This window comes from Anolis carolinensis, chromosome 3, assembly GCF_035594765.1.
Source record: "Anolis carolinensis isolate JA03-04 chromosome 3, rAnoCar3.1.pri, whole genome shotgun sequence".
In the NCBI taxonomy this organism is placed as follows: Eukaryota; Metazoa; Chordata; class Lepidosauria; order Squamata; family Dactyloidae; genus Anolis; species Anolis carolinensis.
In genome coordinates, this window is record NC_085843.1 from 32,680,640 (window position 1) to 32,698,689 (window position 18,050).

The following is an 18,050-nucleotide window of genomic DNA, read 5'->3' on the forward strand; positions in this document are numbered from 1 at the left end:
TAGCTTTTCTCTCACTTCCTGTTGTCTCACCCCACTTTGTAACTAGGAATAGTATGTAAGTCGGGTGTTTGTAATTCAGGGATTGCCTGTACAGAAAATGCTACTACCATGAATTCTGCAGTTCCTTATATAAAAACAGGAGTGAGTCCTAGATCAGCTTTGTATTTTCCTTATGTTTGAAGACTAATGCCAGAGTCACCATTACTTCCACAAGCGACCATAGTGAGAGGCAATAATAGATATAACGCATATCAGCCCCCGATGGCATAGAGGGGTAAAGCCTTGTGACTTGAAGGTTGGGTTGCTGACCTGAAAGCTGCCAGGTTCGAATCCCACACAGGGATAGCGTGGATGAGCTCCCTCTATCAGCTCCAGCTCCATGCAGGGACATGAGAGAAGCCTCCCACAAGGATGGTAAAAACATCAAAACGTCCGGGCATCCCCTGGGCAACGTCCTTGCAGACGGCCAATTCTCTCAAACCAGAAGTGACTCAGCTTGCTTCTGACACGAAAAAAAAATCTCAGTCCAAAACACTAATAGATATCTAATTATGTCCAGAGCATCACAGCCTACTTAGCCCAAATGAATCCCAAGTGTTGTAGCACTACAAATTAATACTAAAGAAAATGCATTGTCATTAATATATTTATTATGATTCCTTCTATGAACAATAGAGCTGCCTTTTCTTGGACATGAACACAATATGCCATTCACAGTATTTACGTACGATACCTTCTATATAAAACAATAATTTGTTAAAGAATATGAAAAGAAGTGTTGCAAACCCAACCTAAATATCTGGCCATATTTGGGATTTGGTCACATAAATACTGATGTCACTCTCCTATCAAATCTCTACTCCTGGCCAGCAAACATAAAGTTCGTTATGACAAGAAATGAGTTGGTTATGACAAGACATGAAGCCCTTGTAATGCATATGCTGACTGAGCCACAGCAGCTTGGCAATTTTGGATGAAATTAAACTAATGCCCTGCTGAGAAAGAAGCTCACCCCCATGTAAATAGATTTAGCAGTGTGGGAGGTAAGTTCAAGAAGACCAGCGAATGCAAGTTTTCCCTCCAGATTTTTCTAGGTCTTGACCTTTATCAGGGAGGGTAACATTCTAGAGTTGGGATGCCAATTTCCCTATGCAGGTCTCTATGCAGTTTAGCGAAAATGCTAAAGATCAATGAAATGGATCATTACACTCTCCATGCAGTTTGCCACATCAGAAATGCAAGACCAGCATGCTTGATATTTGAAAAGTTCTTCTCCCGAGGAATGTCTGAAAGGACAGCCTTTCTGAGGAAAAAAGTATTTTAAAGCAACTAGCCAACAAATGAAATGATGGCTTAGGAATGCTTATTAATCACTTTATATAATTCCCTGTCAAGGTGCAGTGATCTGAGTAATGTAACATCAGGCATATTTCATTCAAGTACAAAGATTGCAATTTTTCTAGAACAAATTCAAAATCAGGACTTTCTGATGCTACATCCTTCTCCAATGTAAATACACAAATAACTTGGAAAACGAATCCCATCATACCTGGAGACACAGAGGATCTATTCTAGGAAGTGAACTATGCAAATTATCAGAACAGGCCTATATCACCATTTCACTGAATTCTTTGTCAGTGGAAAGGCCTACAAAAATTAGCGTTTGGAACTTCATATTTGAAGAAACTACTTTAAAAGAGGGGTGGCATGTTTAGAAAACACCAGAAATATAAGAAGCATGGTAAGAGTGTATTCCTGGATTTCAAGGACAGACAGCTCTGTAAGTTGATTTCACTGGATTCCACTTCAATGTCCTATTTGCAACTAATTTTAATAAAACATAAATTAGAAAAATGTTAGTCTAAAATGGATGTGGAACCCTTCTGTCTTCCAAGAGTTTTGAGCACAACTCCCATTATCCCTTACTTCTGGTCGTAATAGGCGTGGCTTCTGGGAGCTGAAGTCCAAAACATCTGAAAAGTCAAAGATTTCCAAATCCCAGTGGTCTAAAAACATAGACAATTGGATGAAACAGTGCAAGATGTATATCAGTTGGTTTTAGCAGCGCTTGGAAATTAAATCACGGTAACATCTGTAGTGTTTACGGCCTTTGTTTGGCTGTTATATTTCGGTATACCTTGCTTACAGTATAGAGAGTAAATAGTAGATTTATAAGAGTTTAAAACAGAAACAAGAGTAAAACTTGGGATTTGAGATTCCCAGTCTCATGAATGTGATGGAATAGGAACTCCCTTTACGGTCTGCTTTCCTCTTTATACTCAGTATGTTGCCCTTACACTGATGATGACTGTGACAACAGGTGAAAGGGTAGAAGAAAAAAGTATTCACGTTGAGGAACAAAAAATGCCCCCCAAAACTCCCTCTGATGCACCACAAGTACACACGGCATGTTTAGAAACATGAGTCTCCCCATCACATTGTGCATGATTAGCAGAATCACAGCAAATACCAGTATAACCATAACAGCAAAACTGGTGCAAAGTGACTTTTAGCATGTTCATTGGTTTATACTGATAATCTCTTCAAATGAGGGAGAAAAGCAGACACAAAGAATAAAAGATTCAGTGCTACCCTCAAGGAGGCTTATTTAAATAGCCAACAATGTGGCCCAACACTTAGGCCATAATTTTTGTTAAATATTTCTCGCAAAAGGTTATAACTGATTGCCAGGTAAAAGTCTTGAAAAAACACACACTCATATTATGAAAATCAGGACAATGCCATTCGCAAGTGCAGACAACTCAACTTTCTATGTTAACTGTTTTAGCATTTGTCTAAAAAATGTTATGGTCTCACTGTGTTAACATTTCTTTTTGTTCCCTTTAAAGTGCAACAAAATGAGGGGAGGGGAAGCTTGTCCATAGGAAAAAAACTCAAGCCTTAAAAGTTTTCTAAGTCTTTACAATGTTTTGTAATTGAAATGCTAAAATCTCTTGTAAAGAGATGTCTCTGAGGTTAAGCAGATCCAAATTCTGACATCCACTTCTCATATTTCTCCAGGTCTGCAGCTGACACAGACTTGGAGATTTTCTTCAGAGCCAGCTCAAAGTCTCCCTTGGTAACAGGCATCAGCAGCTCTTCTTTAGATAGAGCACGAATCTCTTCTGGGGATAAGCCATTAATGCGCCGCCTCATGGCCATCAAAGAGGCATCCCTAAAACAGAAAAGAAAGCACACAAGAGTCAATGATCAAAAAGGACAGAAGACTCAGTCCACTTTTAGACCGTGTCAGTGTCTCATCTGTTCAATCATAATCTCATTCCATCCTGTTTTCTATGACTTTTACAACCACATGAAATTCTGCATTTAAAACTATACTCATCCCCATCTCATTCACATTTTTGTACACACTGTTTAAGGTGAAATTTAGAGAGCTACATAATCTGAAAAATAATTGCTTTCAAATTCACACATTAGTTCCAGCAAATGTGAATAGGGTCAATTTGCTTCAAATTGTAGAGTGAATGAAGTTCTCAAGTATTCTTAATTGCTAACTGTATGTGTTAACAGCAATGTTGATTCTGGTTATCTCTGTGCGTTGCAGGCCTCCAACATGGCTGTGTAATGCATTTACTCTTTATCTATTTGCTCAGCTCCCCTGGTGAGACAAGTTTCCACACCTCTGCCCCCAACATGGATATAATGTAAGCACTGAAATCCATAAAAGAGTCTGTGAAATTGCAGGGAAAATCAAGTATAGTCAAGACTTGAAAATGTTTAAGGGGGAAAAAAATCCAAAAAGCAACCCCTGATTTTCCTATGTGAAAAGCTCTACTCTGATATACAAGCACACTCTGCTATAGACTCCCACCATTTCACAGATCCTCTGGTTCTCTCCAGCATTCCTTTAAGTGGTTTGTCATTTAATACAAGGGATGCATTTTACTAGGCCATTTCATATAATGAGACCTGAGCATCCACAGATTTTGGTACCCACAGAGGTCCTGGAACTAAACCCTAGCAGATACTGAGGGCCCACTGTATATGGAACAAGGAGGCTACCATGATTTATGAAGGTGCCAGGTAACTTATGAACTAAAATGCTGTTCAACTATTTCAGACCTTTTCAGTCTCTAGAACTGCATTCCTCTTTATTGATCCAAGGAATTAGTTTCACTTTTAGATATAAATTATGTTTATTATTGTTTATACCCCACTTTTTTCTCCACAAGGGCCTGTTACATATAAATAACTATTGTTCCACCAAAACGTCATGAAGAACCTCCTGATAATAGGAGTGATCAGCAGTTGGATATGCTGCCTTGATGCGTAGTGCAGACTTGTTCTTTAGATATTTTTAAAGAGAGGCTGAATGGCAAACTGTCAGGGGTGCCCTGATTGTGTGTTCCTGCATGGCAGGGATTGGACTGGATGGCCCTTGAGTTCTCTTACCTAGATTAGACTAACTGAATAAATGGGATCCTCATAGATCAAGACATCTATAAGCTCTAATTGGTTTTACTCTAATTGGAACCAGTAATTCAGGCCACAGAGTTAAGGAACAGGTTTTAATATTTTCTTCCCAGGTACTAAATTGTCTTGGATGCAGTTCTTTTTGAGATATGGAGATACTTTAAATATATTAAAGGTCAAATGGTATATAGAGAATGGAGAGAGAATCCTGTTCAACCTACCTATCAGGAAAAAAGATAGCTTTAATTAGCCTGGAAATTTGCATTACAGGTTAAGATTCCTTCCAAGTGTTTTAAGATGAGGTTACTGTTAATCCTACTCCTTAGGATGAATGTGGTTTCCCCTCAAAATCTAGATCATTAATTGTGCAACAGGAACAAAGGCTCCAGAGTGGTCAAGATCCCCAAATAGATACACAAACACACATATACTTCTTATATTAATATTGTTATTCTTGTGTGATGCTGCTGACAAAAGAGAAATGCTTTTGGGAAGGGAGACTGCAGCTCTCTCTTCTCCTACTCTTCCCATTGTTTACAACCATTACTGGCCCATATTCTTGTTGTGGAGCATGTGAAGAGGATGGTGGCACACTGGGGCCACTTTTCTAACCCTCCGAGTGCAAATGCACAGGGAGAAATCCCCAGAGGGGTGGCTGTGTCCCCAAGGAGGGCTCCCAAGCCTGATCTGCTCCAGCACAAAATCAGCCCTGCCAACAGTGGAGCCTGGAGAGTGCCACAGAGAGAAGCCTTGTTTCTGGAAGGGCCCCAAGGCCCCAACTGCTTTAATCCAGCCATGCGCGGGATGAGGGAACAAACACAGAGAGTGTGACAGTTCAGCCAAGCGGCTTTGTCAGTAGTGGAGTCCTTGTTGCTTAGTAACCTCCTTGCTCGATCTTCAAACATATCCAAACGTATACAGCTAAACCAGCTTTTCGGGTTATCCTCAGAGATCATGCTCTAAGGATTCTCAGAAAATGCAGTACTTATGTATGGCAGAAATAAGGTATTTTCATTAGTGATGCACAGATGTTAAAAGATTCCTCCATATGGAGATATGCCTGCTTTCCTTTTTAATTTTAGAAAGCAGGTTGAGGATATTATTTTCCACAGAAGTTGTGAACAGGAGGACACATATGCATTTTGACCCTTGCTATTTACTGCTTATTATTAGTTCTGCTTTTGCTTCCCGTTCATCCAGGGAAAGAGAAATGGCATTTCTCCAAAGTATGTTATTTGTCCATTTCAGCTGTTTCTGAAACTTTGAAAAGCTAATCTCAAATGCTCCTTTAGGTACAACCATGTAGTACACCTAGTTTCTTAAACTTTGAAAAGCCAGTTTAAGTGCTATTTTAGGCACAAACGTTTAGTACAAAGAATAACAATGTTAATTCCATCCAAAACAGCCTTTGTCACTTCTTGGTGCACACTCTCTTAACAGATAAAGATGGCAGTCATACTTAAAGCAGACCTAATGAAATCCATGGGACAAGGTAGACAAGACTAAAGTCATAATGTAAAAATTTCCAGGGGACAAATATGCTGGCCTGTCACAGAAAAAAATAATAAAATAAATTAGTGACACCTTGCGGAATAAAAATATTTCTCTGCCATAACCTTTTGCAGCTGCATGTTATGACATCTGATGCCTATTAAGTCCTAATAATGTCTACTCTAAAACATGGATCCAACCCACACTTGCAATTTGAGAGCAAAAAATTGTTCCAAAATTAAGTATACATAATTTTCAGTCAACTGAAGATTGTATATATTAGTATAATTTTTAAACTGCTATAATGCACTTTCCAATTGTTTTCTGGTAAACCTTGGGATGCTTCAGAAAGTGATCAGGGATTAATCAATGAAAGGTTGCTAATTTCCTAAATTGGTAACATGGTCCACATTACCAATTTTCTCCAGCAAAAATTCGGTCAAAGAGGAATGCCGAATACCTTTTAGGGTTCAAAGCCAGTTCTAAAGGGACAGTTATCAAGAGAATGAGCATCCAGCCTGAACAGACTGCATGCCCTAAAACAGAACCCAGGATTTCATGTAGCACATATACAGTTGGTTCCTCTGTAAATAATTTGGTGTGAAAAGGATCTTAAGTCATGGAGTAAAGCAGTGTGGAGTTTGGCAGTGTCCTCAAATAAGTGTTTGTTTAGTAAAGACAGTTCATCTGGCAATCCAACATTTCTTTAGCTTGCAAATATAGGAAATAAGATACCTGCAAACATTAGTGATATCAGCACCAGAGTAGCCCTCAATTTTCTCAGCAATTTCTTCCAGTCTGATGTCTGGATCCAGTTCTACTTCCCGAAGATTTATCTTAAGAAGCTCTGCTCTGCCTTTTGCTGAAAAAAGTGAATTTGATTTAAACCAGGTGTGCAAACATGTAAAGATTTTTCAATATTTACCCCTATAATTGGATTTTATGGGACAGGGACTGGTAAACAATTTGTCAACAATGGTGACTGGTAAACAATTTGTTGATGACAAATTTTGCATTTTAAAACACCAAAACTGTGTCAATTAAGAAAGGAAACCAGGATCTAAATCTTTGTAAATTTCAACTGAAGTAGATTGAAGGAATCAGGTGCAATTACATATGCACCAATTTATTTATTTATTTACCATATTTATACTCCACCCTTCTCACCCCAGAGGGGACTCAAGGCAGCCTTACAACAGACAGCAATTCGATGCCATATGCATATATTAAAAATAAACAATTACAGTTAAAAACATACATTAAACATACATTATTAAACATAAATTAAAATCATGCCATCCAAATCATAAACTTGATTTATCAAATTATCATTGATAAAGAGGTCAACCTAGTTGAAAGTAATCATAGGATTTAGGTCTGGGTATGTTATTAAAAAAAAACTTAATTTATGAGTTGCGGCCAAACAAATATTGAGTAGATAAATTGAAATCAATGAAATTAAGTTCATTGCAACAAACCTAATGTCTATTCCATAGGTCTACAGTTTCTTGGAGTAGGGGTAAAGAACCCCCAGAAAAGTGGGGGAAAGGCAAATAAAAAACAATGTTTTTCAACCTGAAAGAATGCCTCTTTAGCAATCTCTAGGTTCCCCAGTGGAATTTATAGCAGGTTAACTATAGAGTTGTCTGGAGGACCTAGAGATTCTAGAGACCATATTAATCTAATTTGTTAATAATCAAATCTGCAAAAGTGAAAACCACAAATGTGGAGGAACATATGTACTCTAGATATGACTGGGGCCTTTCCACACTGCCCCTATATCCCAGGATCTGATTCCAGATTATCTTCTTATCCTAGATTATCTGGCAATGGAGACACATATATTCCAGTTTATAGCAGATAATCTGGGATCAGATCCTGGAATATAGGGGCAGTGTGGAAGGGCCCTAAGTCTATATCTAACAAATCAAGTGTACAAAGATGTATGTCGTGTGTGTTGATAGAAAAACAGCATTCACCAAGTGTCACAACTCTTCATGCAACTTATCAAAAAACATGCTTTCCCTATGTTGGCCTATAGCATGTTCTTCTGACTGATTCCAAGCTCCAATCAAGTTTTAAAGGCAGAGATGGACAAAACATGGTTCACAGGGCACAGCTCTTGAAGCACCAAAGATCTCAAATCCCGCTGAAGCCCCACAGCCCCTTAATTTAATTTTAGGTGATTAAAATTGCTACAAAACATTGCAGATTGGGGCCACAAAGTCTTCCACATATTTCAATACACTCCCAAAGCAAACGAAAGGCTGAACATGAAGTCATATAACATCACTTCTGGTTGAATTGAGTGTTCTTCTGCAGCCCAGAGGTTTACAAAAATAAACATTGACCCCACGTCATCTGTAGTTGCCCACCCTGATTTAAAGAAACATGAGAGTACGTCTCCCTTATCTCTTTCCATCCCCCTTGACTATTTAAGAGTGCACATCTCTTGAGAATCACATCTCCTGAGAAGACATACGTCTGTGTTGCCAATAAACACCAACGACAGTATAAACGGCAGCAACAGAAGGTACATAAGCCTCCCTCCCTATCGCAGTGTGCCTCTGGAAAATACTAATATACCTATACTAATATAGCAACAATCCATCTAAATGTAATTGTTTATGCTTATATAATTACATGTAATTGTATATTGATCTCAAGAAACAGGAACCTGTCAATCAAATCTTTCTGACTATGGATATATCCACTCTGGGCATTTTGGGGCTGGATGGTCACGTTGAAACCATCATTTCGAGTTTCCATTGGGAAGTTAAAATTATGCAGTTTCACTTAGCCTTTGGTTCTTAAAATTAGGGATGTCTGCTCTGGTGGTTCTCCAATTTCTTGTGGTTTTAAAACTTTCACACTATAGCGAAGTAATCAGAGAGTTTTCTCTTTTACTAATGTCAATAACATGGCAAAATCATGTTGAACAACCAGCTGCAGCCAGCTGCAACAAATCACTCTGACCAAGAGGTCATGAGTTCGAGGCCAGCTCGGAGCCCTGCGTTTGTCTTGTCTTTGTTCTATGTTAAGACATTGAATGTTTGCCTTATATGTGTACTGTGATCCGCCCTGAGTCCCCTTCGGGCTGAGAAGGGCGGAATATAAATACTGTAAATAAATAAAATAAATAAAAAGGTTTCCTACAGTTCAGGACATTGGACCTCCATTGGTAATTCATTAAAAAATCAAAATCAAAAGGAAATTCAAATTTGATAATTTTATGCAAAATAAATATGTGTATACATTTATTTTCCTAACCTAACAAAGTGATTTTCAATCTATAAACAGCACTAAAATCACATTTCCAAAAAATCTAGTTTTTAAAAATAAACAATGGGGAAAAGTATATTTTTCCCATTGCTTTAACATTTTTGCAAATTGTACATCTCTTTCCACTCCTTTGTTACGATTTAGATTGATTTGCCATATAGTTTAATGCCTCATGGGAATGCTTATTCCAACAGTAGCAAACAATAATGGAAAGAAAGGGTAGGGATAGCCCTCCTCAATATTATCAGATGAGAAATGATTCCAAAACTTTGTCAGGGAAAGAGGGAAAACCTCTTTAGGGATGCTACTGTCGCTAGTTGCCACATTTCATGCATCAATTTGCCATTAAATGTCACAGTCTACGAGCTACAAGAGGCAAGCTGTACAACTTACAAAGGTCATTCCCTCCTGCAAGTTCAATTACAACTGCTATCACAACGCGCTTTTATTTTGTTATCTTACAATGGGAAGCAAGCAGACTGAAGAGGAAACACAACTATACAAGCCTAACATGATAAAGAATCCAGAAATTAATAGCAGATATGACCGACAGCCAAGAAAAGCAATCTATGATGAGACATCCTCAGGCAGAACAATCAGAAAGCTGCTATCTGAAGGGCTTGAAATCGAGTCATAAAGGTCGGGCAAGAGTTGATTTACAACATGACAAGCCTGAGAGTGAAAATTCGTGGATTGCTGTTTTTCTGAATTTATTGAAAAGAGCATGCCAATATTTCTTTAGAGATTTCTATAGGCTCCCTTTGAAGCTCATTCCTGGATTGCTTCTTAAACATTCAGAATAATTCCATGCTCATTAAATGAATCTGCATTCAAAAGTCATAGTTTTACTCAATCAGGCTGCAATAAAAAACTTTCATTCTGCAATCTCAAGCATTTTTTTAAAGAAAGAAAAGAGGCAAGTTATTAAACAGTGAAAATGCAGTGTTGGTAACAGAAGTATCAATAGGTTCTTTAATAGCACTCTAGGGAAAAAACATGTTTGAAAAATAAATTTAGAGGATATAGCATTCCCAACCTGTTGGCAATGGGATATAAATCCTTTTCTCTAGTCTCCGTCTCAACGCTTCATCAATATCCCATGGAAAATTTGTAGCAGCTAAAACCATCACCATCCTTGAAGGGTCATCATTCTCAAGAGCGCCTCCTACTCCTAAAGGAAAGAATGGATGTATTTGTACAATTGAATATATCCATCTTCTTTTCTTTTTATTCAAAGCAGGAGAAACCATTTATTTATCAATTGCCTGTACTCATTCTCCAAAATGAGGTGGAAAACAATGTAAATGACTGAAAAGGCAGCTCTAATTTAGATATCAAACACTCATTACCATCCATCTGAACAAGCAGCTCAGACTTGACTCTACGGCTTGCTTCATGTTCGTCAGAAGTGCCTCTGCGACTACATATAGAGTCGATTTCATCAATAAAAATGGTTGTAGGTGCATAAAATCTAGCCTTGAAACAAAGATAAAAATTACTTGCATGAATGTAATCCCATAACACGAAAAATTGAACAGTGCTACAATCACATTTGAAAATGACAATGTTATGGTGACACATTTAGCATTATTTATATCTTTGATGCTAAATCTAAACCAGTTTTGGATAATATTTAAGGAACTTTTCACGACTACGTAAAGACAATTTATTAAATAACAGAGATATGCAGGAAAACAACATTTTATCTACTGACACACACACAAACATAAATATATATACTAAGGGAGGAGAGACCTCCAAGGAAAATACTGATAAAAAGTTTTTGAAGCGTTTTAAAGCTATTATGTTTAAAAAACCAATCAGCATAAAAAATATAGGAGTGACTAGTGGAAAAGGTTTTGGTCAACATAGGCAATAGGTAGCACCACTGCAGTATTGGTACAAAAGCTAGATTGTGTATGTAGTACTTGAAAGTGGTGGGGCCCCTGATGGCACAGTGGGTTAAACCGTTGAATCACTGAGCTGTTGTACTTGCTGACTGAAAGGCGAGCTTCCGCTGTTAGCCCTAGCTTCTGCCAACCTAGCAGTTCAAAAACATGCAAATGTGAGTAGATCAATAGGTGCCGCTTCAGTGAGAAGGTAACAGTGCTGCCGGAAACATGACCTTGGAGGTGTCTATGGACAACACCGGCTCTTTGGCTTAGAAATGGAGATGAGCACCATCCCCCAGTCAGATACGACTAGACTTAATGTCAGGAGAAAACCTTTACCTTTACATACTTGAAAGTGGCATACTTAACATCCAGGATTAGGAATATATTTTTGAGCAAATTTCCATTTAATAAAACTATTCTGGTGTTTTAGAATATGAGCACTTTGGTCCCATCCCTGTGACTATAAAATATGTTCTGTCTGCTGTCATAGCTGTCATTTAAAATACTCCTAATCATATATCAATAAAATGTGACAAGTTCTCATTGTTCTGTTGTTATAAAAATAGACCAAAGTGTTCTCCTCTGTGTTTGGATTTGAGAAAAATCAAGAGGAGGCAGGGACACAGGACAGGTCTGCTAATGTTTTCAGGACTACTGAAGGATGCAATATTTTCATTTATTAATATGTGTATATCTATCTCTTTCAAACCAGTTGCCTTTTGTAAATGTGTGATACAGCTACCTACCTCACAGGCTATACATGCTATTCTGCATACTGTAAGAGCTACTAAATGAATGTGGCAGTTGCAAATGATAAAATGAAAAGGTTTAGAAGAAATAAAGAAAAAACAACAGAAGACACAAAGGTCAAGACTATAAGTAAAGTAAAATATCCAAGAAAACAGCATGTGCAGTTCCTCAAAAGATGAACTGGCCACACTTCCAAACATGTTATTTCAAATACAGGTAATAATAATAATAATAATAATAATAATAATAATAATAATAATAATAATAATAATAATCTACCTCTCCTCACAGCTCAAGGCATGGCATGACACAGTTAAAACACATCACCATAATATACATACCATAAATTACATACATTAAACATATGGCATTCATTCAAATATCCATGATTCTTCTATAGTTGGAAAGAAAACTGATGCTAGCTGAGAAGGTATGACTGTAAATGTTTTTTAAAAAAATTCTGAATTTAGTATTCTTATGGAGATAGCACACTTTAGTTTGTATGACTTCATTCACTCTGATTTAGACAAAATGTGGCAAGCCAGTTTGACAGTATTTGAGGAGCCACCAATTCACTCCACTGCAGAGATCTAATATTTCTGTCTGACAGTATTGACAGGGATGCATCAACAGTAAACATGGATTGTTTCATTTAACTATCATTTTTTTAACATAAGGCAACACGTTGGAATGATGAAAATGTTTGTGACATGATAAAAATCTGTGATACTTAAACATCAACATTACATACCATCTCAAACAACAAGCGGACTAATTTTTCAGACTCGCCTCGGTACTTTGACGTCAGGGTGGATGAAGATACGTTGAAGAAAGTTGTTCCACATTCTGTAGCAACAGCCTTTGCTAACATGGTTTTCCCGGTGCCAGGAGGGCCAACCATCAGCACTCCCTGAAATTAAATGTAGAGCACTGAATAGGCCACATCCAAATCTGCTAACAGTAGAATACAATTAAATTAAATGAATTAGTCTAAGCATAGTCTAGACCAGGAGTGTCAAACACATTTTCATTGAGGGCTACATTAGCCTTATGGTTGCTTTCAAAGGGCTGTAGAATCTACAGTTGGAGGATATGTGGATACTGTGGGACAATTATATATTTTTACATAGTGGCTGGTGTGCTCTTCACTTTTTCTCCAATTTGGATCTCGGATGTTATTCAAGGACAACTCCCATCACTTTTGATTATCCACCATGCAGACTGCAGTCATACAGCACTTGTGGCTTCGAGGTTGGGAAAATGATAAAGGACATTTTAAAGTCAGACATCATATCCACAACACTTGTATCTTAATTCAAAGTCCCCTGACTAAACGGAACAAACTGCAGCCTTCCAGATGTTACTGTATCACAACTCCCATCAGCTCTATCATGATATCTAATAATGAGGAATACAAGAGGTGTAATCCAGCATCTGGAGAATCACATAAAATTACATGGCGTGTTGGATTCAGCCCAACTGGTAAGTGTCCATGTGGTTTGGGTTTCATAGGTCTTCATTTACTCTACTAAAACAAAGCTATCCTACTCCCACAACTATATAAATTTGCTTTATGCCTGACGCCTTAGTATCATCCAGTACTGCATCTAAAGAAATGGGTTAATTGCCACAAAAGCTCACATGAAAATAAAAACCAGTGTTCAAAGTGCTGTCATGTTTCTTTTTTCCCCTTCCCTTCCTTATTTTTTCTGTTGCAAGAGACTAACATACCTTGTTGTTTGTAAACAACAAGGAAGTAACGTAAGAGTTCAACTATGTCTTCCAGTTCAGAACTCCTGTATTCCTCACTATGAAAATATTCTGTCTAAACATTACTACAGCAAATTGTGTGTCATTCTCAGCCACCAAATTCATTTTATGAATGTCTTGCAGTAAAATAAACAGATGGTTCTGGTTGACATGTTCAGGTGCAATTCAGATTTCTGTTACCTTTCCGCAATGCAAAGGCTTTAGGAATCAGAACTTCCTCAAACAACTGTGACCCCTTCTACACAGCTGTATAAAATCCCGATTAGCTGCTTTGAACTGGATAATATGGCACTGTAGACTTATATAATAATGTGGATTATCTGCCTTGATGTTCTGGATTACAGTTTATGGCAGTATAGAAAGACCCTATGCCATGTGAATTGGCTACCTGAAAATCCTGCATGCTCACATATATGCAACACTATGCACATAATTTAGCTGTATTGGAATAATGGGGAAAACTTGTTCTTCTATCAATCAGGGACCCTAGTGAGTTGAGAGGTAAATAAACAGGAATCCTATACAGAGAAGCAGGTATCCAAAACTGTATTTTAAAATATGTCTTCTACATAAACTACATAGCTAAAGACAAAACAAATAATCTGTTAACAGGCAATGAAAGTACAAAGGGATTAAAAAAAACAGAAGAGAAAATCAAAGTATTTCAAAGTGACAGATGTGAGCCAAAGCTGCCAGGGGAGAAGGGAGGATGTGATAATCTGTTCTGGCAGGATGCTAATGTTCTGAGTTTCATAGGATTCTTTCTTTAGCCACACAACTGCCTCTACCATATAATGATCCAATAAATAACCTGAGTGGATTTCTGCAGATATCTGTAGAATTTATTTATTTAGGAAACTGTTATTAACGTTTGTTCACCTTTCAAAGGAATCAGAAAGGCCAAAGCCTAATAACTACTTTTTTTAAAGTAAATAATTTATATATATATTTCAAATCACTACTTCCTCCATGTGCCAACTTTGCCTCTTCTCTTTGCAAGTTAACCCAGGGTGCATCTGCTTTGCAGAATTAATGAAGTTTGACACCACTTTAACAGTCATGGCTCAACATGGCTCAAACTGCATTAATTCTACAGTGCAGATGGACCCTTGAAACACTAACCATAACCTACATATCCAAACCTACCTACATTAATCCTTTAGATTTTCCTTTACAAACCTTACAAACAAATCCTTGCAGCTTGCTCTGCTACATGGCCATATCTCTTCCCTGCAGCAACAGACTGGGATGCTGGGAAATCATTAGAGACTAGGAAGATGGAAATAAAGATAACCTCATCCTCATCCATTATTCATTTATTCTCCCAATGTTCTCACACTGTTGATCTACAATATACAGGGTGTTCGAAAAAGAACTCCCTATTCACTGTTTAATTTAAATGGTGAATAGGGAGTTCTTTTTAAACACCCTGTATAGACATAGGGACTTTTTCCAAGAACCACATGTAACTGAGGCACTGATTCCATCAGAAAAATCACAATAACAAAGACTTTAAAGGGTCTCTTTTTAACTATAATCCCCACAATCCCCCATCCAACATGGACATACTGGTGAGGATTCTGGTATCTGCAGTTCAAATATAAAAATTTCAAGCTCTCAATTAAGACATATTTGCCACGATATTCTGTCATCCAGGACTGTGCTGTTACTACACATCATTCATGCCTCTGCAAGATTTAAAGTCAAATAACAAACTAACTAGACCATTCTGAAGAATTCCTGTATTTTGATGCAAATCAAATTATTCTGACACACCATAATGAACTTGATGCAATTAATATTTTACATAAAATACTCTCACAATAGGATAACTAGTTAAAAGCTAACTACACTCTACATTAAATTTTGTCTGTTCCTTCGGGGCGAATTTTGCTTTAAAACAATAATATGAAGGCATATAAAACAAATCAACTGAAAATGCAATTACTCAAGAATTGTTTTTCCTCTAATTCATTGGAAATAATAAACTCACTGTGTCTAGGTTTTACATTAACTCTTATTACCACTCTAACTCTCTAAGCATGTTTTAAAATGCATGTTCCAATGTAGATTTGTAGCTAATTAAATCACAAATGTTCATATTAGTATTTAAATGCTTCTTCTAAGGCAGCAGATGTTGTCCTGAAAGACAACAGAAGATAAGTAAGATCTTATTTTTCATAAGATAATTACATATTTGGTCAGTGTCATGAATCCAAGCTCAAAAAAAATTCTTACAATAATTTATTTTAAAAATTCATATACCATATAGAGTATAAAAATTCACCCAAAAATCTAAAGCATCCAGTATTAAATACAATAAAATCACAATAGCAATAAAACCCATACACTGCAAAGCCCGAAACAACAAAAATATTTGTGTTTGGCACTGACAACAATATTTGGTGTCAACTAGATTCTTCTAGAAAAGAAAGGTCAAACCCAAAAAGTCTCCCCCCCCCTCTCTCTCTGGTCACTAGCTAATATCCATTGAGTAGCAAAGAGTAAGCGAGGGAGAGGGTCTCCTGAGAGGACCTTAATAAATGGATATTGGTAATTGTTCAGATAAATAGGCTTTAAGAAATTATTCACTGACATCACCATTTTAGTTTTCTCTTTGTTTCTGATATATGTGAATCAGTGGACAACAGCAGCTATTCAAATGGTGGCATTGGCACCTGGCACTCAACTGCCTAAAGTCAGCTTCAGCTCAAATGCAGAGAGACTTGCAGAGGCTCTTTAAAGTCCTATCTACATACAGAGATGAGAATCATGCAACCCTTGTCCCACTCTTGCTGTGACCAAGAGTGATCAGGGTATCACATCTACCATGTTTCCCCAAAAATAAGACAGTGTCTTATATTAATTTTTGCTCCCAAAGATGTGCTAGGTCTTATTTTCAGGGGTGTCTTATTTTTCCACGAAGAATTCACATTTATTGTTGAACAAAAAATGAACATTTATTATATACTGTACAGTAGTTGTCATCACAAACCAGCATAACCAGACAAACTGTGAATCCTATCAAGAATTTCTTGTTACTACCATTATTTCCATGTACAACAATGTACCAATCCTGCATACTCTGGTGTTCTGTTTGGCGGGCATGCTTCCAAACAAAAACTTTGCTAGGCCTTACTTTCAGGGGAGGCCTTATATTTAGCAATTCAACAAAACTTCTACTAGGTCATTTTCAGGGGATGTCTTATTTTCGGGGAAACAGGGTAGTATCACATCCAGTATCACATGGGATCAGAAGGAATTGAAAAAGGCCCTTCACTCTGAGCTCCAGCTATACAGGAATGAAACGGCTCATTTGTATGGTGTTCCATTCACACAGCTGGTTTTTTTTTTTTACCAAAGCTGAGAAGCATCCTAAGGTGGGTTTGGGTAACACCCTCCCTGCACAATGACCCTCAATGTTTCTACTGATCATATCAAAATTTGTAATTTTGGCCCCTAAATCTGCCCTTGGCATGTACATGAGGTTGCCTTATACATAATGTTTCACACAAAACCTATTCTTTTCCCCTAGTTCTGTAAAATCTAGGCATTTTCCATGTCAATATTCAAGCATGCTGCAGGGGGGAGGGCATTTTGATGGAAACACAGCAGGGGTGTTTCTTGCCGCTGTAACAATTGCTAGTGGAACAGTGGGAAGCACAACTTGAGCCTGGCATCTCTTGGCTCAAAAGAAAACTTCAAAAGAAAGAAAAGATGTCAATTCTCTGATGTCTGCACAAATATATCTACCAATGTTGACACTCACCTGGAAGGAGCACTGTCTTTCATACTGAATACCTACTTCAAAAATAAAAGAAACTTACTACAAATTGTTCTCAGAAGAATCCCAATCATCCAGGAACAGTTGGCTAGTTGCTATCTGAGTTATTGTGCCCTGTGAATGATACCTAAACCTTATTGTTACTGTTAAAAAACTCAACAACAACAGAATAAAATGCTTCTACCTTGTACTGGAGTCAGAGGCCAAAAGTAAAAGATATCAATGCATATTTTTCTCAGCTTTGGGATTTACTCTTTTTAATCAGCCCGCATTTAGTTTTTCAGTTTCCTGAGAGGTGGTCAGATCTTACTGTCTCATGACCAGTTCATCACATTTAATAGGATGAAATTCTACCACTAATTTCTAGGATGAAATGGTTGGTCACAGTCATTGGTCCTAATATCATATCCAGACTGAAAATCAGACCTGCAGAAATATACGGTAAATGATTGATGGTATGTGGAGCTGCTTTGAGCTAGACGATCATTAAGTATTCAACAATATTCCTGAACGGAAATCAGAGAAAGGGCAATAATCTACCTTAAAAACTATACACAAAGTACATCTTCTGAATGGAGATAGGACAGTCACTGATGACGAAGGGAGGAAAATAATTATGATTATGATATTTATTAATATCCCAT

General features: G+C 37.4%; 1 protein-coding gene across 1 annotated transcript in view; it reads right to left on the bottom strand.

The window, feature by feature from the left end:
• Positions 1-632: 632 nt before the first annotated feature.
• katnal1 (katanin catalytic subunit A1 like 1) overlaps positions 633-18,050 on the bottom strand; it is a 41,587-nt gene continuing 24,169 nt past the window's right edge. The window contains exons 7-11 of the mRNA XM_062974693.1: positions 12,604-12,762; positions 10,557-10,683; positions 10,244-10,378; positions 6,661-6,787; positions 633-3,175 (exon numbers count right to left, since the gene is read on the bottom strand). Of these exons, the coding sequence (XP_062830763.1) occupies positions 2,977-3,175; positions 6,661-6,787; positions 10,244-10,378; positions 10,557-10,683; positions 12,604-12,762 (747 nt within the window). The 3' untranslated portion in view covers positions 633-2,976. The remainder of the gene's footprint in view (positions 3,176-6,660; positions 6,788-10,243; positions 10,379-10,556; positions 10,684-12,603; positions 12,763-18,050) is intronic.